Source organism: Xiphophorus maculatus, chromosome 1 (assembly GCF_002775205.1).
Source record: "Xiphophorus maculatus strain JP 163 A chromosome 1, X_maculatus-5.0-male, whole genome shotgun sequence".
NCBI classification, from domain to species: Eukaryota; Metazoa; Chordata; class Actinopteri; order Cyprinodontiformes; family Poeciliidae; genus Xiphophorus; species Xiphophorus maculatus.
In genome coordinates, this window is record NC_036443.1 from 9035182 (window position 1) to 9052704 (window position 17523).

A 17523-nucleotide genomic window follows, 5' to 3' on the forward strand; every position below is an offset into this window, starting at 1 on the left:
TTAACCTATGGAACTTGTGAAAAAGGCAGTGGGCATGTTCTGGGTCTGTCAGATGACGGATTTATGGGTCATTAGTGGACAGGGATGTTCTTTATGGTATGACATCAGGACATTGGACACTGAGGACACCATCCATGTTCACTCAAGAGCATCTCATGTACTCTGAAGTTTCATGATGTTGTTTTTGTTGCTGACACAAGTGTGGGATGTGAAACCGAGAGCAGCAGAGCGTGCACTTAAAGCAGGAGAATGAATGCTTATATGGACTAGCGTGGTTATTATTACTGTGTTAAATTGACATGGCTTCTCTTTGCATCTGCACACTCCATTTTCAGTCCAGAGCGTGAAATTGTCAGTAAATAATTCTAAGTAATTTGAAGTAAACAAAGGACTTATTTTTGCTAAGGCAGATTTAAATGTACATATTTGACTAATTATTTTTTTAATATGTTTATTACTCAAATTTTTTAACAAATCATTTACTGTTTTATTACAGTCCCTAAAGAGGACAGTGGGAGGAGCTAACTCCTAATTGGTCTTAACTTGGGTTGCTGTGCAGGTCAAATTTTAAGGTCAATAGTGGGAAAGCGATAGTCTCACACACGACGTAAGCAACATTTACAGGTAATATCAAAATAGTTCTAATAATGATTTTTTTCTTTTCGAAACAAGGAATAACACTTTTCACTTTTCTTACGCAAATTCTATGTAAGTTTTTGTTGTTTTTTTTCATAATGTTATGTCGATAATGTTATGTATGTTGATAATGTTATGTCGCTTCTATTACAATTCAGATAGTTACTTTACTAAAAACTACTGATTTAAAAAAAAAAGTAAAATCAGTATGTTTTAATTTCTCAAAACATTGAGGAATTAATGTTTTGGCTGGAATTTATTATTGGGTTATTTTGGGATGAAATTATGAATAATAATTTTAAAAAAAAAACTCGGTTCTAAAGAGCATTTTAGTGCTGATAAGGCGCTTTAATGCGACCACAGAGATCCGTCCTGCAGCGCAGAGAGAAGCGGACGTTACGTCGCCGATAAGCGCCTCGCCACCTTCCGCCAAGCAAAAGAGTGGAAATCGCTCTTTAGGTTTTCCCCACACAGAGGCCGTTGTCCGCTGTTACAGCAGGTCCAGCCAGCTCTACTCTGACAGGTAACTGTCGCCTGGTTTTTGCTCTGGAAATGAACGCAGCAGTTGTTTAAATGGACGTGTTTACTCCGGAGCTGCACCGGGCCTTGTTTACATCTCAGTCCCCGGAGTAGAGTAGGTGAGAGGCGGAGGCTGAGGGGAGTGATAAGGAAGGGTGGCTACTTCTTGGTGTGCTTTTTTTTTTTTATTCTTAACTGAGTAAATATAACGTGTCGTATAACACTTTTGCAAGCTCCCTCTAGTTGCGCTCATTGGTGTAACTCGTCGTATTTTGGGGGGTTTACGCATATCGCTACTTTAACTGCTGAACACAACAACTACAGCACGCTAGCCTGGAAGCTAACCCTGCTAACGACAGAGGCAGCCACTCTGGGGATTTAACTTCAGCCGTTCTTCTGGCTCTGGTCGGACTAAAATGCCAGTGCCCACACTTTATTAACCAGTTTTCCCACTTTCAGTTCCCCTTCCGAACACGCCAGCAGAGTTCGGTTAAACCTGTTATCTAACCTGTACGGTCGCTGTGTTGCATTAGCCTAGCGGGATGTGTGTCACCCACTTTGCTGACTATTTTTAACTTGGATCGGACGGAATGTGAACGCTGGTCCAAAGCTAGGCTGGCACCGGGACCCGCTGGCTGGCTCCCCCCGTGTTTTCTTTCCAGATTAACATTTTCAAAGTCACATCTGAAGTCCGTTACCAGTTGACCTCTTTAATATATTTTTTAAACTGTAATAAATAATCATGTGTCGAATTTAACTAGGCCACCCTGGCCTTGTTGTCCCTTATAATTCCCATAGTTTTTATTGGGTATGCTTATAAAGAATTCAGTATTAAAGATGGTAGTCGTACTTTTCTCTAAACTCATATAAGATACTTTATCTTAGATTTAAAAAAATCAATTGGTCAAGTTTTCTATTTAGTTCGATATTTCTTGTGTAAAACAATAATTATACAACGTATATTGTGTGCATATATATACAGTACAGACCAAATGTTTTTTACACACCTTTCTAATTCAATGGGTTTTCTTTATTTTCATGACTATTTATAAGGCAAGAAATCCCACTTATTAACCTGACAGGGCTCACCTATGAAGTGAAAACCATTTCAGGTGACGACCTCTTGAAGCTCATCAAGAAAATGCAGAGTGTGTGCAAAGCAGTAATCACAGCAAAAGGTTGCTACTTTGAAGAAACTAGAATATAAGGGGTATTTTCAGTTGTTTTACACTTTTTTGTTTAGTGCATATTTCCACTTGTGTTATTCATAGTTTTGATGCCTTCAGTGTGAATCTACAATGTCAATAGTCATGAAAATAAAGGAAACTCATTGAATTAAAAGGTGTGTCCAAACATTTGGTCTGTACTGTATGTATATATATATATATATGTATATATATATGTATATATATATATATATATATATATATATATATATATATATATATATAACCTTATCAAAACAAGCAGCTAGCCCACATGCCTCTAGTGATGTTACAAAACAACTGCTCATTTTTAAGTATGTCCATTTGTATTTCTTGTTTTTTCTGTTTTGCTTAGTAAAAATCTTCTTTAAGGGGCATTACTTGTATTTCTGTAACAAATTTACCGTACTTGAGATGGAAAATGTGATAACAAAACGCATGAGGCTTTTCTTGAAGAGAGTCAGACGATTCGTGTCAAAAGAAAAAAAAAATTGCTTAGCGTTTGTCGTTTTCCAGATCATTATTTCTTGTCCCTTTTGTGATGTCACCAACCAAAATACACATCGAGCAAAATGTTCAGTTTTCAACTTTTGTGTGCTTTAAAAAGAATACTTTTTTGTGAAATCCTGCAGTGAAAATCAATCTTTTATTATTCCGCTGCCAGTTGTTGTTGGTGTAAAGTTTGTACTGTAAAAATATACTACTGAGTAGACTCTTTAAGGATCTCTTTTTAGTTTAGTATGATCTAATCCAGGCTGTTTAAAGCCTAGTTAGAGTGCATCAACAGGGTCAAACTTCTCTTTGAATTAAGACCATCTAGTCATCTGGAATCCATAAAAACTAATAAATCAAATTTACAAAGCGGTAGTTGTAATTGAGACCTATTCTAGATTGTTTTATGGATATAATAACTGAAAGATCAACTGTTTAGAGGAGAAATGGTTGATTTAAGGACACTTTGGATTTTAGCACAATCTGGTTTGACTTGTTTGATTCTATGCAGTTCAGGTCTAACCTCGTCTTCTATGACTAGCTTAGGGGGATCAGTTGTCATGCATAGCAAAAGTATTTTCTCTGCGATTTTTTTTTTAACTTATTTTATCCACCGCAGCATGTCTTTAGTCTACAGAGGATAGTGTTCATATTTGTGAAATAGCCAAAACAATTATGGACTGTGTCTAACACTCACAAGTTTTGCTTAGTTTTTTAAATACTTTAGTCACTTGTTGTTTGGTGCCATTTTTTTTTCCTCAATGGCTTTGACTTTAAATCATGTGGTCATATTTCTGGCTAGTTAAGGAAACCGATAATAAATTTTGCCCTCTTATATCCTGTGCATTGCTGTGAAAAAGTATTTGCTGCCTTATCTGTTTCTGTGTTTTTGTCATAGTTAAATATTTCAGATCTAAATTAAATTTCAGTAATGGAAATTTACTCCGGATGTACCTGAGTAAATATGAAATTCAATTCAATTTATCAGTGGAAAAAGCAATATGAAACTCAATCCCGTGTAAACGAGTAACTTCTAAAGCCAATCACTTGTGTCACCACTGTTGGCATTTCTGAAAAGAAGAGGTTAGGGTTTAATGTGATTGTAATGTTACCTTCTGGGGCTGATTTGAAGCTTTGGGACCACAATAACTTGCTATAATTGATGGATCCATAAATTCAGCTTTCTACCAAAAAACTCCTGAAACGAAGTGTCTGCATTAAAATGATCTGAAGGACACCAGCAGCAAATCCATTTGCGAACAGCTCAAAAACAACTGAAGGATTTGGAGTGTCCTTGTCAAAGACTTGTATAACAATTAGTTTCATCTAAAACATCGGAGTATGACCGAAAGCACTGTCCAACCACATGGAGTATTGTTTAAACTATATTTTCACAAATGTACTTTTTTTTCATGTAATCAGTTTGCCATTAAAAAAAAAAATCACAACATTTTTATAAAAATGTTGCATTTTTGGCAGTACAGAAACTCTATGACATCAGTTTACAGCCATTTTTAACTTGAAAGAAATATCACAGGACTCCTGAAATGTGTTTGTACACCATCTGTGTCTTATATAACCTCCAAACTAGTAACAGGATGTTTGAATATGGAATTAAACTTCATGGAACTCATTGACAGGTCACTTTTCCATTATTTTTGTTACTGTTTTTACTCTTCCTTTGTCTGTTTTTTCCTCTTCCTCCAGATTGCGCCTGGAACCCGTTTTCCAAATGAGTGACGGGGAGTGCGACTTCTTCTGCTTTTTCCGCTGCTGCTGAGTGCGCTCTGTTGCGCCTCAGTCAGAAAGGAGGGGAGGGTTTCTCTCTCTCTACACACTGACTCGAAGTGGAAAAGAGGAGGGAGCGGAGCTTCAGTCAAACCATTTCAGCTAGGGCTGGACCTCTGAAATCCGACAGGTAGGCGGCTCGTCTACCTGTCCGGGTGATTGGCACAATCGACTGAATGTCTGTGGACATGAACAGCCAGGCATCGGACAGCAATGAGGAAGACTTTGGGGTGAACTCTGAGGAAGAGCAGGAGGAAGACGATGGAGGAGAGGAAGAGGATCCGGGCGATATCGCAGACTATTACGATGGGGTGGCCAGTGACGTTGAGCAGCAGGGGGCGGATTCCTCCGACCCAGAGGAGTACCAGTTTACCTGTCTGACCTACAAAGAGAGCCAGCGAGTGTTGACGGAGGAAGTGAACACCGTGGCTGCTGCTCTGAAGGTACGTTTATCCCATACCTGGACTAAATCGTTGGGAAAATCTCACTTTCTGCACCAGAGCGAGAACATAAAGTACTTCTACAACATAAAATGTTTTCCAGCATTTCCTCTGAGAGCAGTTATTGATTGTTGTAGTTGAGGTGACAGTGTCAGAGAGCAGACATTTTAAATTGACATTTGAAACACTTTTGTTAGTGGGTTGCTAGGTTTCTAAAACAACAAGTTTTCTATCTACTTCTTTAAAAAAAACAAAAACACTGTTAGAAAAATTATCCTCCTGTTCATTTACTCATGAGTTTATTTTACAAGTTATGTTTTCATATTATTCTTTCATATTATTCTTTTTATATTATTACTCTCATATTATTCTTCTTTTTATATTTACTTAACTTCTCTTTCTTTTGTAGTGTAGTATATTATTAACTTTGTTTAGGATGTTTGTTTGGAAGCTAAAAACGTTAAACATTCATGTGTTATTAGTTCCATATGTAACTGATTAGTTGTGGTCAGTCACATGCCCTTGTAAGGGCATGTCCATAGGAGGTTCCAGAATGTAAAGACGGTTGGTCAATTCTCTGTGTGACTGTGTGAAGAAGCCCAACCTCCTTTTTCTATACAATAAAGAGAAATGCAAAGAAAGAACTGGCAGAATTGAGTCCAGACAGTGTTTGACAACGATTCGTCGTGTCTGTTCTCAATTCTCCTATTCTGCAGAAAAGAAATTAAAAGAAACCTAGTCTCTGTCTCTGGCTGATTCTTTGCAGGTTATGACAAATAAACCTATCAAACACCTGTAGATCTTAAATCAGAAACTTCCTAAAGGCTGCCGACGATTCCAAATCCAGATTGTTCCATGTCAGAGCACGGTTGAAGTCTCAAAAGGACAAAACATCAACCTTGCTGTACTCCAGTCCACTCAGCCTTCCTGTTTACTATTTAAAGTGTTGCTCTCTTGCAACAATGTCCTTGAAAATAGTTTAATCTCTGCTCTTTCTTTGAATTCATTTTATGGCGCATTGCTGATTCTAAAATCAAACTAACTGAATCTTCACTCAGTTACAGAGTAACGGCCGCATGTTTAGGTTTGATGATGGAGTTTGTCTCTCTGGGGTGTGTTTAGTTTGTTTCTGGAGCAGTGATAGAATATGTTTTACATACATGGTGTATATAAAACATAATTAAGCAAAGTGTGTTTTGATTTCTATTGTTTTATATTATTTAGAATAAATAGTTTACTTGGACATACGACTAATATTATTGTTTTACACTGCAGTAATGAGACCTACAGAGATTAAACCCCTGCTTTTCTCACTCTTCTTTCTCTTTTGTTCTCATAATGTTCCAGCTTCTCTCCTTTAGCGTTAGCATCTCAGTCACTAAATCGAACTGTACACATTGAAGAGAGTTAAATTCCTTCCAGTGGGTTCAAATTTAATTGTGGCAATGCAGTATGTGACTGCATGGCCTCTTGATATATAGTTGCCCTCTAAATGTTGCATGCAAGCAGTCTTCTGTGATCGCAGAGTTGCACACACTGGTATTGCAGTGACCTTTGCAATTCTGTAAATTGTGCAGCTCTATGTAGTTTAGCATCACTAATCAGCATTGATCAAAATCAGACAGTTCTTTTGACTGTTGTTTGACTCAAATCACTGATCGGCAGACTAGAAAATGAAAATAATGTTTTGTTTTCATTATGCGTTGGAACATTACATGCATTAACACAGAACACTTTACTCTGTTCATAAAAACATCAGCAAACGGCATATTTAGTGATGCATTTTGTTTCGAGTTTAGTAGAAGTCACATAAAGGTTAGGACTGATCCTTTATTGCAGTGAAAGGCAAGTTCTTTTATTTTAAACTTCTGCTCTTATCAAGGAGGTTGTAGAATATGTTTTCTAATCCAATATATCTAGCTTTTATTTTTGTCATTTTACACAGACTACTTTTGCAAGAAAATCCTCAGAATCCATTTTTCTTAATCAAAATCATGTGACTTTAAATTAAAAATAACTTTAAACCATGTCTTGTTTTTTTTCCTTGCAGGTTTCACCGTCGGTAGCAAAACTGATCCTGGTGCATTTTCACTGGCAGGTTTCACAAATACTGGACAGGTATGTCTCTTCTTATGTGTCACAATTCATAGATTTTTTTGCTTTTTTTTATAACTGGTTGTTAACTGGCTCATCTTCCTCAGTCACAAGGTTCTCTCAAACCTTTTTGTTAGTTTTTTTTTTATCTTAGATCCCTCTGATTTCTCTAGAATATCATTTTGATTTACATAATGTCTCTTATGACTCTGTTACGTTGATTTTATTGGTTTTACTGCAGTTAGTGCCAAAGTCCAGCTCTTAAGGACTTTCTAAGATGATATCTATATTAATATATAATGCTGATAAACTCCTTCACAATACTTTTGACATTTAAAGCTATCACAAAAATGATATTTCCCAATCCCAGCTCTACACTGAGAGATCGACTTTATAGTGGTGACGCTGCTTTTCAAGCATTTGTTTTTTAATATTGAGCTGTTACATGAACTAATCTGTGATTTTTTTTTTAATGTTTTTTCCTCTTTCCCTTTCAACCTTTTTTTTTCTGCCCATCTTTCTGACAGATGTAAGTCCAGCTCTTCTCAGCTTTTGTCAGATGCTCTGGTCCAGTCCAGCAGCGCATGCAGATTAGCCACTGTGAGTACAACTTCTTTCTCTTGGCCAGTGATTGACTGTAGGGTTGCAATATTTTTGGTGCTATTGTGATAACGATAAAAATTAGGTTAACTGTATGGCTGTGATTACATGGCACAGCATTTATAATGCCACAAACACAAATACTATTGAAAAGAATTCCCATTTAAAATGGGTCTGTTTAGGATGCCACTTACTAAGAAGTGTTATGTCACACAAAGTATCTTCATTCAATCATGTTTTCAAATGTACTGGTATTTATTGATGCTGTCATGAAGCAAACAGTGGAGAAAATGGTAAAAATGATATTTCCAATAATACAATAAGTTTTTTTTTTTTAAAGTTGTCATTCATTGAAATTTATCAAGACAAAAATGAATCAAAATTCTTAAGTTATTCTCAATAAATAATGCAATAAATGCCTATTTTTGGGTCATCATTACACTCCCTTTCTTGTATCATCAAATTTACAATATATTCTAACAGCTGAAAAATTGGTTCTTACTCATATTTGTAAACTTCAGCTAGATTGACCCTGACTTGGTTGTAGAAATAATAGTAGTAGTAAAGTAGCTCAGAGCTACCAGGTTATAAAGCTGTAACGACAAGAAGAAGACTCTAGATTAGAGGTTTTCAGAATCTCTAGGTGTCTAATGATCCAATAATTGATATAAAAGGAGCATCTATTTTCATTGATATATCCATAAATGTCAGAGGTCCATTGTGGCTGTGAGAGGACGAGCGAGAGCACTACTTTCAACAGGCAGGCTTAATGGAGCGGATTAATTTGCCATTCATGAAATAATTACTAAAAAAATTAAATATATTAGACGAGCGGTACTGCGACTACTGTGCTTACTTATCTTCCCGTGTGTGTTTCAGGCCGCCCAGTCCCTCCAGTGCGGTGTGTGTCTACAGGTTGTACGGAGAGACTCCCTGCTGGCTCTGCCCTGTCAGCACTCCTTCTGCAAAGCATGCTGGGAGCAGCACTGCACCGTGCTAGTCAAAGACGGCATGGGAGTGGGTGAGTGCTGAGCTCTGAGCATGTGTGCGTGTGTCTCTGCGATCATCCCATCTGGTGTTACAGTGGCCGAGTCATTCTGGTTGTGTTCTTGGTCAGAGGTTGGGTTATTCAGAGCACACACAGTTTTAGTTTTAATATCTATCCAGTAGCAGTTTGTTTTTTTTTGGGGGGGGGGGGTTTACTGGCTGAAGGCTTTGCAGGTCCTAGATGTGTCTCTACAGGTTTCTTCATAAATATGGAGTCAAAATGTCTTAAAGATTTTAAGCTTTTAGAGGAGATTTGATGAGGCCCATCTGGATTGCAGTTTACAAATAAAGCATGCGGTTGCAGCAGGCTCATGAAAATCAGCAAGTGTGTGAAAGTGTGCTTGTGTCAGCAACAAAACAAATTAGTGTGTAGGCGTGTATATGGATTGGTTTAAAGTTGCTCTGTGTTTGTGTGTGTAATGGAAAAAAAGCCTAGTTTATTAGAGTCACTTTCCTGAAGTTGTGACTCCACTAGTTCTGTTTATGATCCTGTTTGTATGAAAAATGTTCCTGTGCTTCTTTTTAATGACCTCTGTGATAAATTCAGCCTGTAAAGGTCAGATGACTCTGTGCTGGCTGCAACAAGGACAGATTTAAAATGACCTCCAACCCCAGTCCAGTGTAACAGTAGAAACCAGTTTGTTTTCAAACCAAACACAACAGCAGGGATTTTCCAAGTTATTAATCAGTTCTATTTGGTGTTGCTTTTACACAGCATTGTGTCCAATCAGTGCTCTCTACAGTAGCAATTCACTTTGCTGGTCTATTGTTTTTATCTTGGAGCTGACTCGGTCTGTTTTACATATACAGTAAGCGCCTTGCAACCTTTTCATATTTTATGACATTGTAACTGCAAACTCTCATACTCAGTCTGGTTGGATTGAGACCATTTGTGAGCATCCATTTTCACATTTTGTAACACCTCTCAATTCACCATCCCTTCATGAGACTGTCTTGGGAAAACAGAGTGCCTTCAGTCAGAGGCCTATTCAGATTCGCTGTAAAACAGACTGCTACAAGAGATCTTTCTTGCTAACAGCCATCACTTTCTACAATAACTCTTTGAAAAATTTGAATTAATGAGTTACAACATTTTATTTCCCTTTGGGAACAATACAGTATTTATTTTTTTTTTTTACCCCTTCAAGGGGGTCTTTTTGTGGGCTGTAGTGTCCTTTATACAAAAGTAGGCTGACAGGAAGGGGGAAGGAGAAGGGGGAAAACATGCGGCAAATATTGTTGGGTCCGGGAGTCGAACCTGTGACGGCCGCGTCGAGGACTCAAGGCCTCCAAACATGGGTCGCGCTATCCCTTACGCCATCACGGCGTGCCCCACAATACAGTATTTTTGAATTGGAATTGAATTTGATCTGTACTTTGACTGGGCCATTCTAACTCATGATATGCTTTGATCTGCATCATTCCATTGTAGCTCAGGCTGCAGGTTTGGGGTTGCTCCTCGGTTTGAAGGTGAACCTCAGCTCCCAGTCTCAACCTTTTAAGGGTGATGTGAAACACTAAGTGATTTTTGTAAATCTGTATTTATAGCAATAGAAAAGCTTACATTGTTTTTTTTTTCTGAAGACAACTGACACTCTATTTTACCAAGAGTAATGGAGTAAAATGAGCTGATTAGAAATGCATATCACATAATGCTATTTAGCTCGGTTTGGATTTCTCTACTACTTCATAATTATAAATCACTTTGTGTTGGCCAGTCATTTAAAAATCCTAATAAAATACACTGCATTGGTTCTTTCTTCATTGCCTGTTTATTTTTAATTAAAAATACCCTGACTTTTTCTGTAGCAGAGGACTTGTGAAGGTTGTCCCTTGTGAATGCTAGTTTAGCCACGTATGCTTATTCTGACATGATGAGTATCTGAGTTACCTGAGGAATAAACAGCCGGACTGCCGGTATCAATATGCTATTGTTTGACCTTCAGTTTTCCTGTTATTAACCGGAAAAAAATTGCCTGACCTGTTTTTTATTCTTTCCCTAAAAGCTTCAAAAAGATTGAGGGTCTGTGGAAAGTGCTGCTCCATGTTTTGTCACCGAGAGCCTCGACATTTCATCAAACAACGTTTGTGCTTTCAGGAATCTCATGTATGGCTCAGGACTGTTCCCTGCGGATGCCAGAAGACTTTGTCCTCCCGTTGCTGCCAGGAGAGGAGCTAAAGGACAAATACAAACGCTACCTCTTCAGAGACTATGTTGAGGTGTGTTCGTCCACCGTCTGACGAAGCAGCAACCAAACACATCAGTTTAGCAACATTTGTGCGAATGTCGAAATTCAGCGATCTTCAACATTCACACAAATGATGGCATCTCACGAGAGAAGTTTATGTTGAATTGAGTAGAATAAAATGTTCACTCACGCCGAAATCACTTTTTGTTTAATGCCAACAACAATTATTGATTTCATTGCATCAAACAATCAGATAAACATCTAAGGCTATGTTCACGTAGCAGGCAAATGTGACCCATATTTGGCTTTTTTTACCGCAGCCTGAATGGGCCAATTCCAACCTTTTCATAAAAAATAAAAAAAATGAAAGAAATGCGATCTGTGCCACTCCCATATGTGGTACTAATTCAGAAACCCTCTATTTGTTTTTAACGTGTCTGCAATCTGAACGGTCATGTCACATTTTATCCTCCTTCTATGTCATTCATGTGAGACATGCGGCAAAATTCTGCTCCAGAAAAAGCCAGACGTGGTAAAGCCAGACGTAAACACTGGCTGAAAATTATAATTATGAACTTATGAAAGGAGTTTGTTCCACTGAAGCGAAAGATCACAATCCCACCACTCTTCCCTCTGCCTACACATCCAGACAGACTTCTTTACAGAAGCTGCAGTCAATGCTCTACAAAAGGCCATTATTAGTCCAGATTTTTTTTTATCATCTTCCTTCTTATGATTTTGATGATACTGTCTTTTCCCAATTCTAAAAAAACTTTAACCTCCATCCATAAATATCTCCATACACTATTAATTCCGTAAAAAAAGAAGTGTTGCTGTGACATCAATGTTCTTCTGTGCATGCGAGGCACTTCGGGGTCATAAACCGTTCACACAGAAGCCTCTCTGCGGTTTAATTAGTAGTAAGAACGACCAAGCAAAAAAAATCAATAAAAAAAATCAAGAGTTTTGGCAAAAAAGAAGAAAAAAATCATAATTAAACATTAAGACCTGATGTGTAAAGGTAGCCTAAATATTAAAAACATCCTGCTAAAAATGTTCCCTTCTTAGACCTGGATAAACTGAAATCAGTTTTATTAAAACATTTTAAAGGGTTTCTCTTGACTTGCATACATTGTTTGTGTTTTATTTTTTTCAGAGTCACTTCCAGTTGCAGTTGTGTCCAGGTGCAGACTGTCCCATCGTCATCAAGGTGCAGGAGCCCAGGCCGCGCAGAGTGCAGTGCAGCCGCTGCAGTGAAGTCTTCTGGTATGACGCGGAGAATGCAATATGTTGATTGAAATTTGTGACTCTTTTATTTAAAAAAAATAAAAAATGTTGAAAATCCTGGAATCCAAGTTGCTTTTTGACACATTTCATGCAACTTTCTTCCAGTTTCAAATGCCGCCAGATGTACCACGCGCCGACAGACTGCGCAACAATTCGGAAATGGCTGACTAAATGCGCAGATGACTCAGAGACGGCAAACTACATCAGCGCACATACTAAAGATGTACGGTCGCCACACACAAAGCTTTGTGACCGCTGTTTACTTTGACATGCAGCAGATACTTACTGTGCGCTCGGAGTTTAGAATAATAACAGAGGACTTAGGTGTTTCTCTGTGATCTTCGGATCAGATTTGCGATAAAGAGCCTTTTTTTTTTTTTGTCTTCCAGTGTCCGAAGTGCAATATCTGCATCGAAAAGAACGGAGGGTGCAATCACATGGTGAGAATCCCACTTTGTCAGAGTACAGAAAATACTTCTGACTCCAGCTAAACACTTTATCAGCATATAGTTGCTGTTACCTCTGTTGAGTCTGACTAATAGAAGTAGCTGCTTTTTGGTTAATTTCTTCCTTTTCTTGATGTCCTTTAGCAATGCTCCAAGTGCAAACATGGTAAGTTTTGCTTCTCAGACTTTCTCATTATTAAGAAGCTATTATCCATAACTCATACTCCGAATCATTTTGGATGCATTTGGAGTCCGTTAAGGGTTATTTTTCTGCTAAAAGATTTCTGCTGGATGTGTCTTGGGGACTGGAAGACTCATGGCAGTGAATACTACGAGTGCAGCCGATACAAAGAAAACCCTGATATAGTCAACCAGAGCCAGCAAGCTCAGGCCAGGGAGGCACTCAAGAAATACCTCTTCTATTTTGAGAGGGTAAGATGCTTTTCTTTTTTCTATTTGATCTTTTATTGCTCTGGATGATCCATCTCAGCTAAATACAGGGGCTTAAAAGAATTCTAGATTTAAATCTTTCTACATTTTTTAAATGTATAATTTAGATTTTTTTTTTTTAATTTAGCTCCTCAAATAGGTTTATTCATTTTGTCATTTGTATGGAGACGAATAAAAGATTTTAGAGAGTTTCAGAAAATGGTGCAGCCTTATTGGATTCAGGAGTATCCAGATTAGACAGAATCATCTTTAACTTTACATTTTGCTGATGCTGCTTTGTTCATACCCAGTTCTGGTTCTGCCTCTCCAAAGCCTGAGATGCTTCAGCAACTTACAGTCCTGGAGCAATTTTAGCTTTTTATAGTCACTTTTTGACTCTAAAAGACAATTCTCCTCAATAAAATAAGGTGGAAGGAAATGTACGCTGGAAAAGCTTCGAGGGCCTGATCTACTGTTTAGTTTTTTTAACCTTAACTACAGATATATTTCATAAGTGAGAGATGCCTTGTTTTATATTCCCGTTTATTTATGTTGGCTGTTTTTCGTGTAACAAGTGGGAGAACCACAATAAGTCCCTGCAGTTAGAGGCTCAGACATACCAGAGGATCCAGGAGAAAATCCAGGAGAGAGTAATGAACAATCTGGGAACTTGGATCGACTGGCAGTACCTGCATAATGCTGCAAAGCTACTGGCTAAGGTATGGATGAAACAAATTATCTGATTGGATGGTTGGATAAACTGCAAGTATACAAGGTTGCTACAAAGACTTTTAGTCTGGAATTTAATTTTAGTGTTTTCCATGCCTGGATAAGTATGGATAAATGAAAATAAGGTGTGAAAAAATATTTGTATTTGTTTTCTCCCCTTTCCTCCTCTTCATTATTTCTTTCTTTTTGCTTTATGTCCTTTTCTTCCCTGCTTTTCTTTTTTCCTTCCTTCGTCTAGCATTTATTAAGCATTTATTTCAAACATAAATGTGTTAAACAACTGACACCTTTATTTGAATTAAACTCAGTTGTTTTATTCTGCTGTTCTGTATATGAACATAACAATCAGCAGAGAAGAGAATGTTCTTCAGGTTGCTACACTTTGTTCCTTCATTTGTTATTCTATTCCTACTGGAGACTTTATTTAGAACAAAGCATATGCACTATCAAAGCTTATGTCAGTAAATTTAACTGTATTGGCTCATTTTTAGCTTTTGTTGAAATGACTAGGATGAGTTTTCCTTTGTTTCCAGTGTCGCTACACGCTGCAGTACACCTACCCTTACGCCTATTACATGGAGTCTGGGCCGCGCAAAAAACTGGTGAGAAACAAACTTCTACACAGTCAATTTTACAGGTTTTCATTGTTCAAATGTTTTGGTTTTTAAATTATGTGAGCTGACCTTTACGTGCACAAAAACATGCCAGATTCCATCGTGTTGTTGATGAAGTCAAAATGGGAATTTGTACAGAACAAATGAAGATCTAGAAATGATTAAAAAAAAATGTATTTTCCTTTTTACTTTACTTTATATCAGCTGCGATTCAACTTTGTTACCATTTTGGCTCAATCTTATCTTACGTGAACTTTGTATCGGTTAGAAATGGAGCCCTCCTTTGAAGCGGAGATCTGTTTCTTTCCTCTGCAGTTTGAATACCAGCAGGCGCAGCTGGAAGCAGAGATAGAAAACCTGTCATGGAAGGTGGAGCGGGCCGACAGCTACGAGAGAGGAGTGGTGGGAGGAGAGGTGGAGCTCAGCGCCAGCGACAGAGGGGTGAGCATGTTATAAATCTATGTTTATGTTGCATCTTAACCCCCCTCCATTCATAAAATCTATGATTTCACCTATCATGGTCTAACTTTCTTAATCTGAAAAAGTATTGAAATATTTGAATTTCCATATTTCTGCCATATTTTCTTATCTAAGAAATAGCAGTTGAATTTTCTACCTTAGATTTCTCATGTCGGTGATGAAGTGTTTGTCCAACGTTGGAGTTACTGATAAATCCACTCTTATTGAAAAATCTACTGTTTTTCCTGTTTGGACGTAGACACAGAATCCAGTTCCAGCATTGTGTTGCGATTTATGTAACATGCAGATAAAACAACCCAACTTCGTTAAGGGTTTCTACTCAGACTTAAAGAATGTTGGAAGAAACCATCAGAAAAATGTAGAACTTTGAGTCTGTATGGAGTTTTGTTGGAAGAAATTTTGTAGGAACCCCGTACGTTCAGACCCCTTCTCTCTGATGCCTCTAAATATGCAAGACCAAATATTCTCTTTCACAATACACCTAAAAAGCTGACATTTCATACAAATGCAGGCCATGTACCATTTTTGTAGTTCTCGTGTAAAAATGTGAAAAGTTAAGGATACATAAAAATTTACAGAAAACTGGTCGTTATAGCATGCTGATGACACAAGCATAGTTGTGGATAAGCGCTTACCATCTGGTTTGAGTCTACACACGTTGTGTCTGATAAGTTGATTAACACAACTTTTTATTGTGTGTTTACATTTGTTCTTCTCTTTGCTGGATATTTAGTAGACTTATTAAACTCTCCAAATAATTTTGACCCAGCCCCCGGCTCGGGCTATAAACCAAAACACCGTGCATACAAATGGACAGTGTATGCCAGTGTTGCTCAGCACGTTTTTTTTTTGGTTTTTTTTCAGGATCTGGAGAATCAGATGCACATTGCTGAGCAGAGGCGACGCACGCTGCTGAAGGATTTCCATAAAACCTGAAGCTCCATTCGCGACTGCAGAGCACCAGCGTCCTCCCTCCTTTTCTTTGTTCCTCGCCCTCCTACCTTTGCTTCCTTCCCCGATCAGCCGTTGTTGCAGTCACACTTTCCCTCCCTTCCTCCCTCACTCTGCCTCCCCACACTGACTCATTCGCTTCCTTCGCTCCGCCTTTCCCTCCTCTCACCGCCATAACGCAGCAGGGTCACAGAATGTCACACTTGCTTCACTCCCTTCCTTCTCATTTCATTCCCATCTCCTTAGATATATTTGACACAACGTCTGTTGTGGTCACACTCGTTTCAACACATCCGGTCTGATCTCGTGGGTCACTGTTTAAGGTTTCGTGTCTGAAAACAGAGTAAAATTGCTTTGACATAAGCAACTACAAGCAACATGTTGCCTGCTGGAGATTAGGAATCTTCCTGAGTAGTTTTTCCTGTTATGGTGGGATTATCATTTGAGAAGAGCAACTGAAGTAGAAGCCTGGGCTATTGAGTAGAGGAGGAATTGGTGGCAGAATGATCGTATTGTTTTTTTTAAGGCAGCAGTGCAACCAGTGGATCTGTATTTTGTGGGTTTTTTTTATATAAACCTGACTGATATACAGGCACCTGTTAAGTCTTGCACCTGTGATAGTAATTTGATTTGGAAATTTTAAGAATGGATATCGTCTCATGTGCTGCAAAATAAGTCATGGAAATGATTAAAATAATTCCTAAAAATGTATTTTCCTGGTTTACATCAACTCGTACAACTGCTAAGTTGTATAAGAAAGATGCTTCCTACTTTTGTCTTTCTTTTTTTTTTGTTTTTCTTTACAAACTGTTCTCAGCACCCTACTTAATATGCGTAACTTCAAACCAAATTTAAAAGTAGTAATATTAAGGTCCAAAAGAGTTGAATAAAATGTAGGGATTTAGACGGCAGCTACCTTGAGTTTTTGCCACCGATGTTTACCTTTATTAGGTGTTGCACCATGACCTGACAGCAACACACGAGGTAAAACCGAGATTTGACCTCCTTCCTTAATGTCCAACATTTAAATGTAATCTCATTCGCATTCGTCATTCACAAGCGCTACAGCACCTCCCGGCGACATTCAGATGGCGCGCGCACGCCAACGCTCCCATGTGCAAACACTCCACTAAAGAAACAGTAGCTGTTAATTTGTTCCCCCTGTCCTCCTCCCCCCGCCCGCTCCGTCTCATGCTCTCTCTTCTTACTTTGTCATCCCAACGTTTTATTTTGCCGTTTTTTTTGTTTTCCTTCAGCTCATGTTGCTCACCTCTGAAAAATGGCTGTTGATAGTTAGATCATTTAAAAAAAGAAATGGGTAAAAAAAAAAAAAAAGAAGAAAAAAAATACACAAAAAAAAATTTGCTGTAATTTTCAACGGTTGTACATTAATACAGAAATAGTTACTGAAAGTTTTTAAAACCGGACAATGTCTCTTGTGTGTTCATTGCACATGCAAACACTGAATAAGCACGCAGCACAAGAAAATTATTCATAGGTCGAATCTCACTGTAAAATAAGAAAGCCAGTTTCTTTTGTTTTTTTTTTTGCAAGATCCATTTTTATTTTTATTTTAC

At 38.0% G+C, this 17523-nt stretch overlaps 1 protein-coding gene across 2 annotated transcripts; it reads left to right on the forward strand.

The window, feature by feature from the left end:
* The first annotated feature begins 1014 nt into the window (after positions 1–1014).
* arih2 (ariadne RBR E3 ubiquitin protein ligase 2) lies at positions 1015–17246 on the forward strand. 2 transcript variants are annotated; one of them, XM_005800131.3, is made up of 15 exons: positions 1015–1159; positions 4560–5083; positions 7131–7198; positions 7702–7774; positions 8654–8795; positions 10920–11041; positions 12167–12276; positions 12403–12520; positions 12687–12737; positions 12888–12909; positions 13024–13175; positions 13748–13891; positions 14435–14503; positions 14831–14956; positions 15860–17246. In XM_005800131.3, exons 2-15 carry the CDS (start codon positions 4817–4819, stop codon positions 15929–15931), a joined length of 1536 nt encoding a protein of 511 aa, XP_005800188.1. In that variant the 5' UTR covers positions 1015–1159; positions 4560–4816; the 3' UTR covers positions 15932–17246. The 2 variants fall into 2 exon arrangements, with proteins under 2 accessions (XP_005800188.1, XP_023186117.1); XM_023330349.1 differs by having other exon boundaries at positions 12888–13175.
* The last annotated feature ends 277 nt before the right edge of the window (positions 17247–17523 follow it).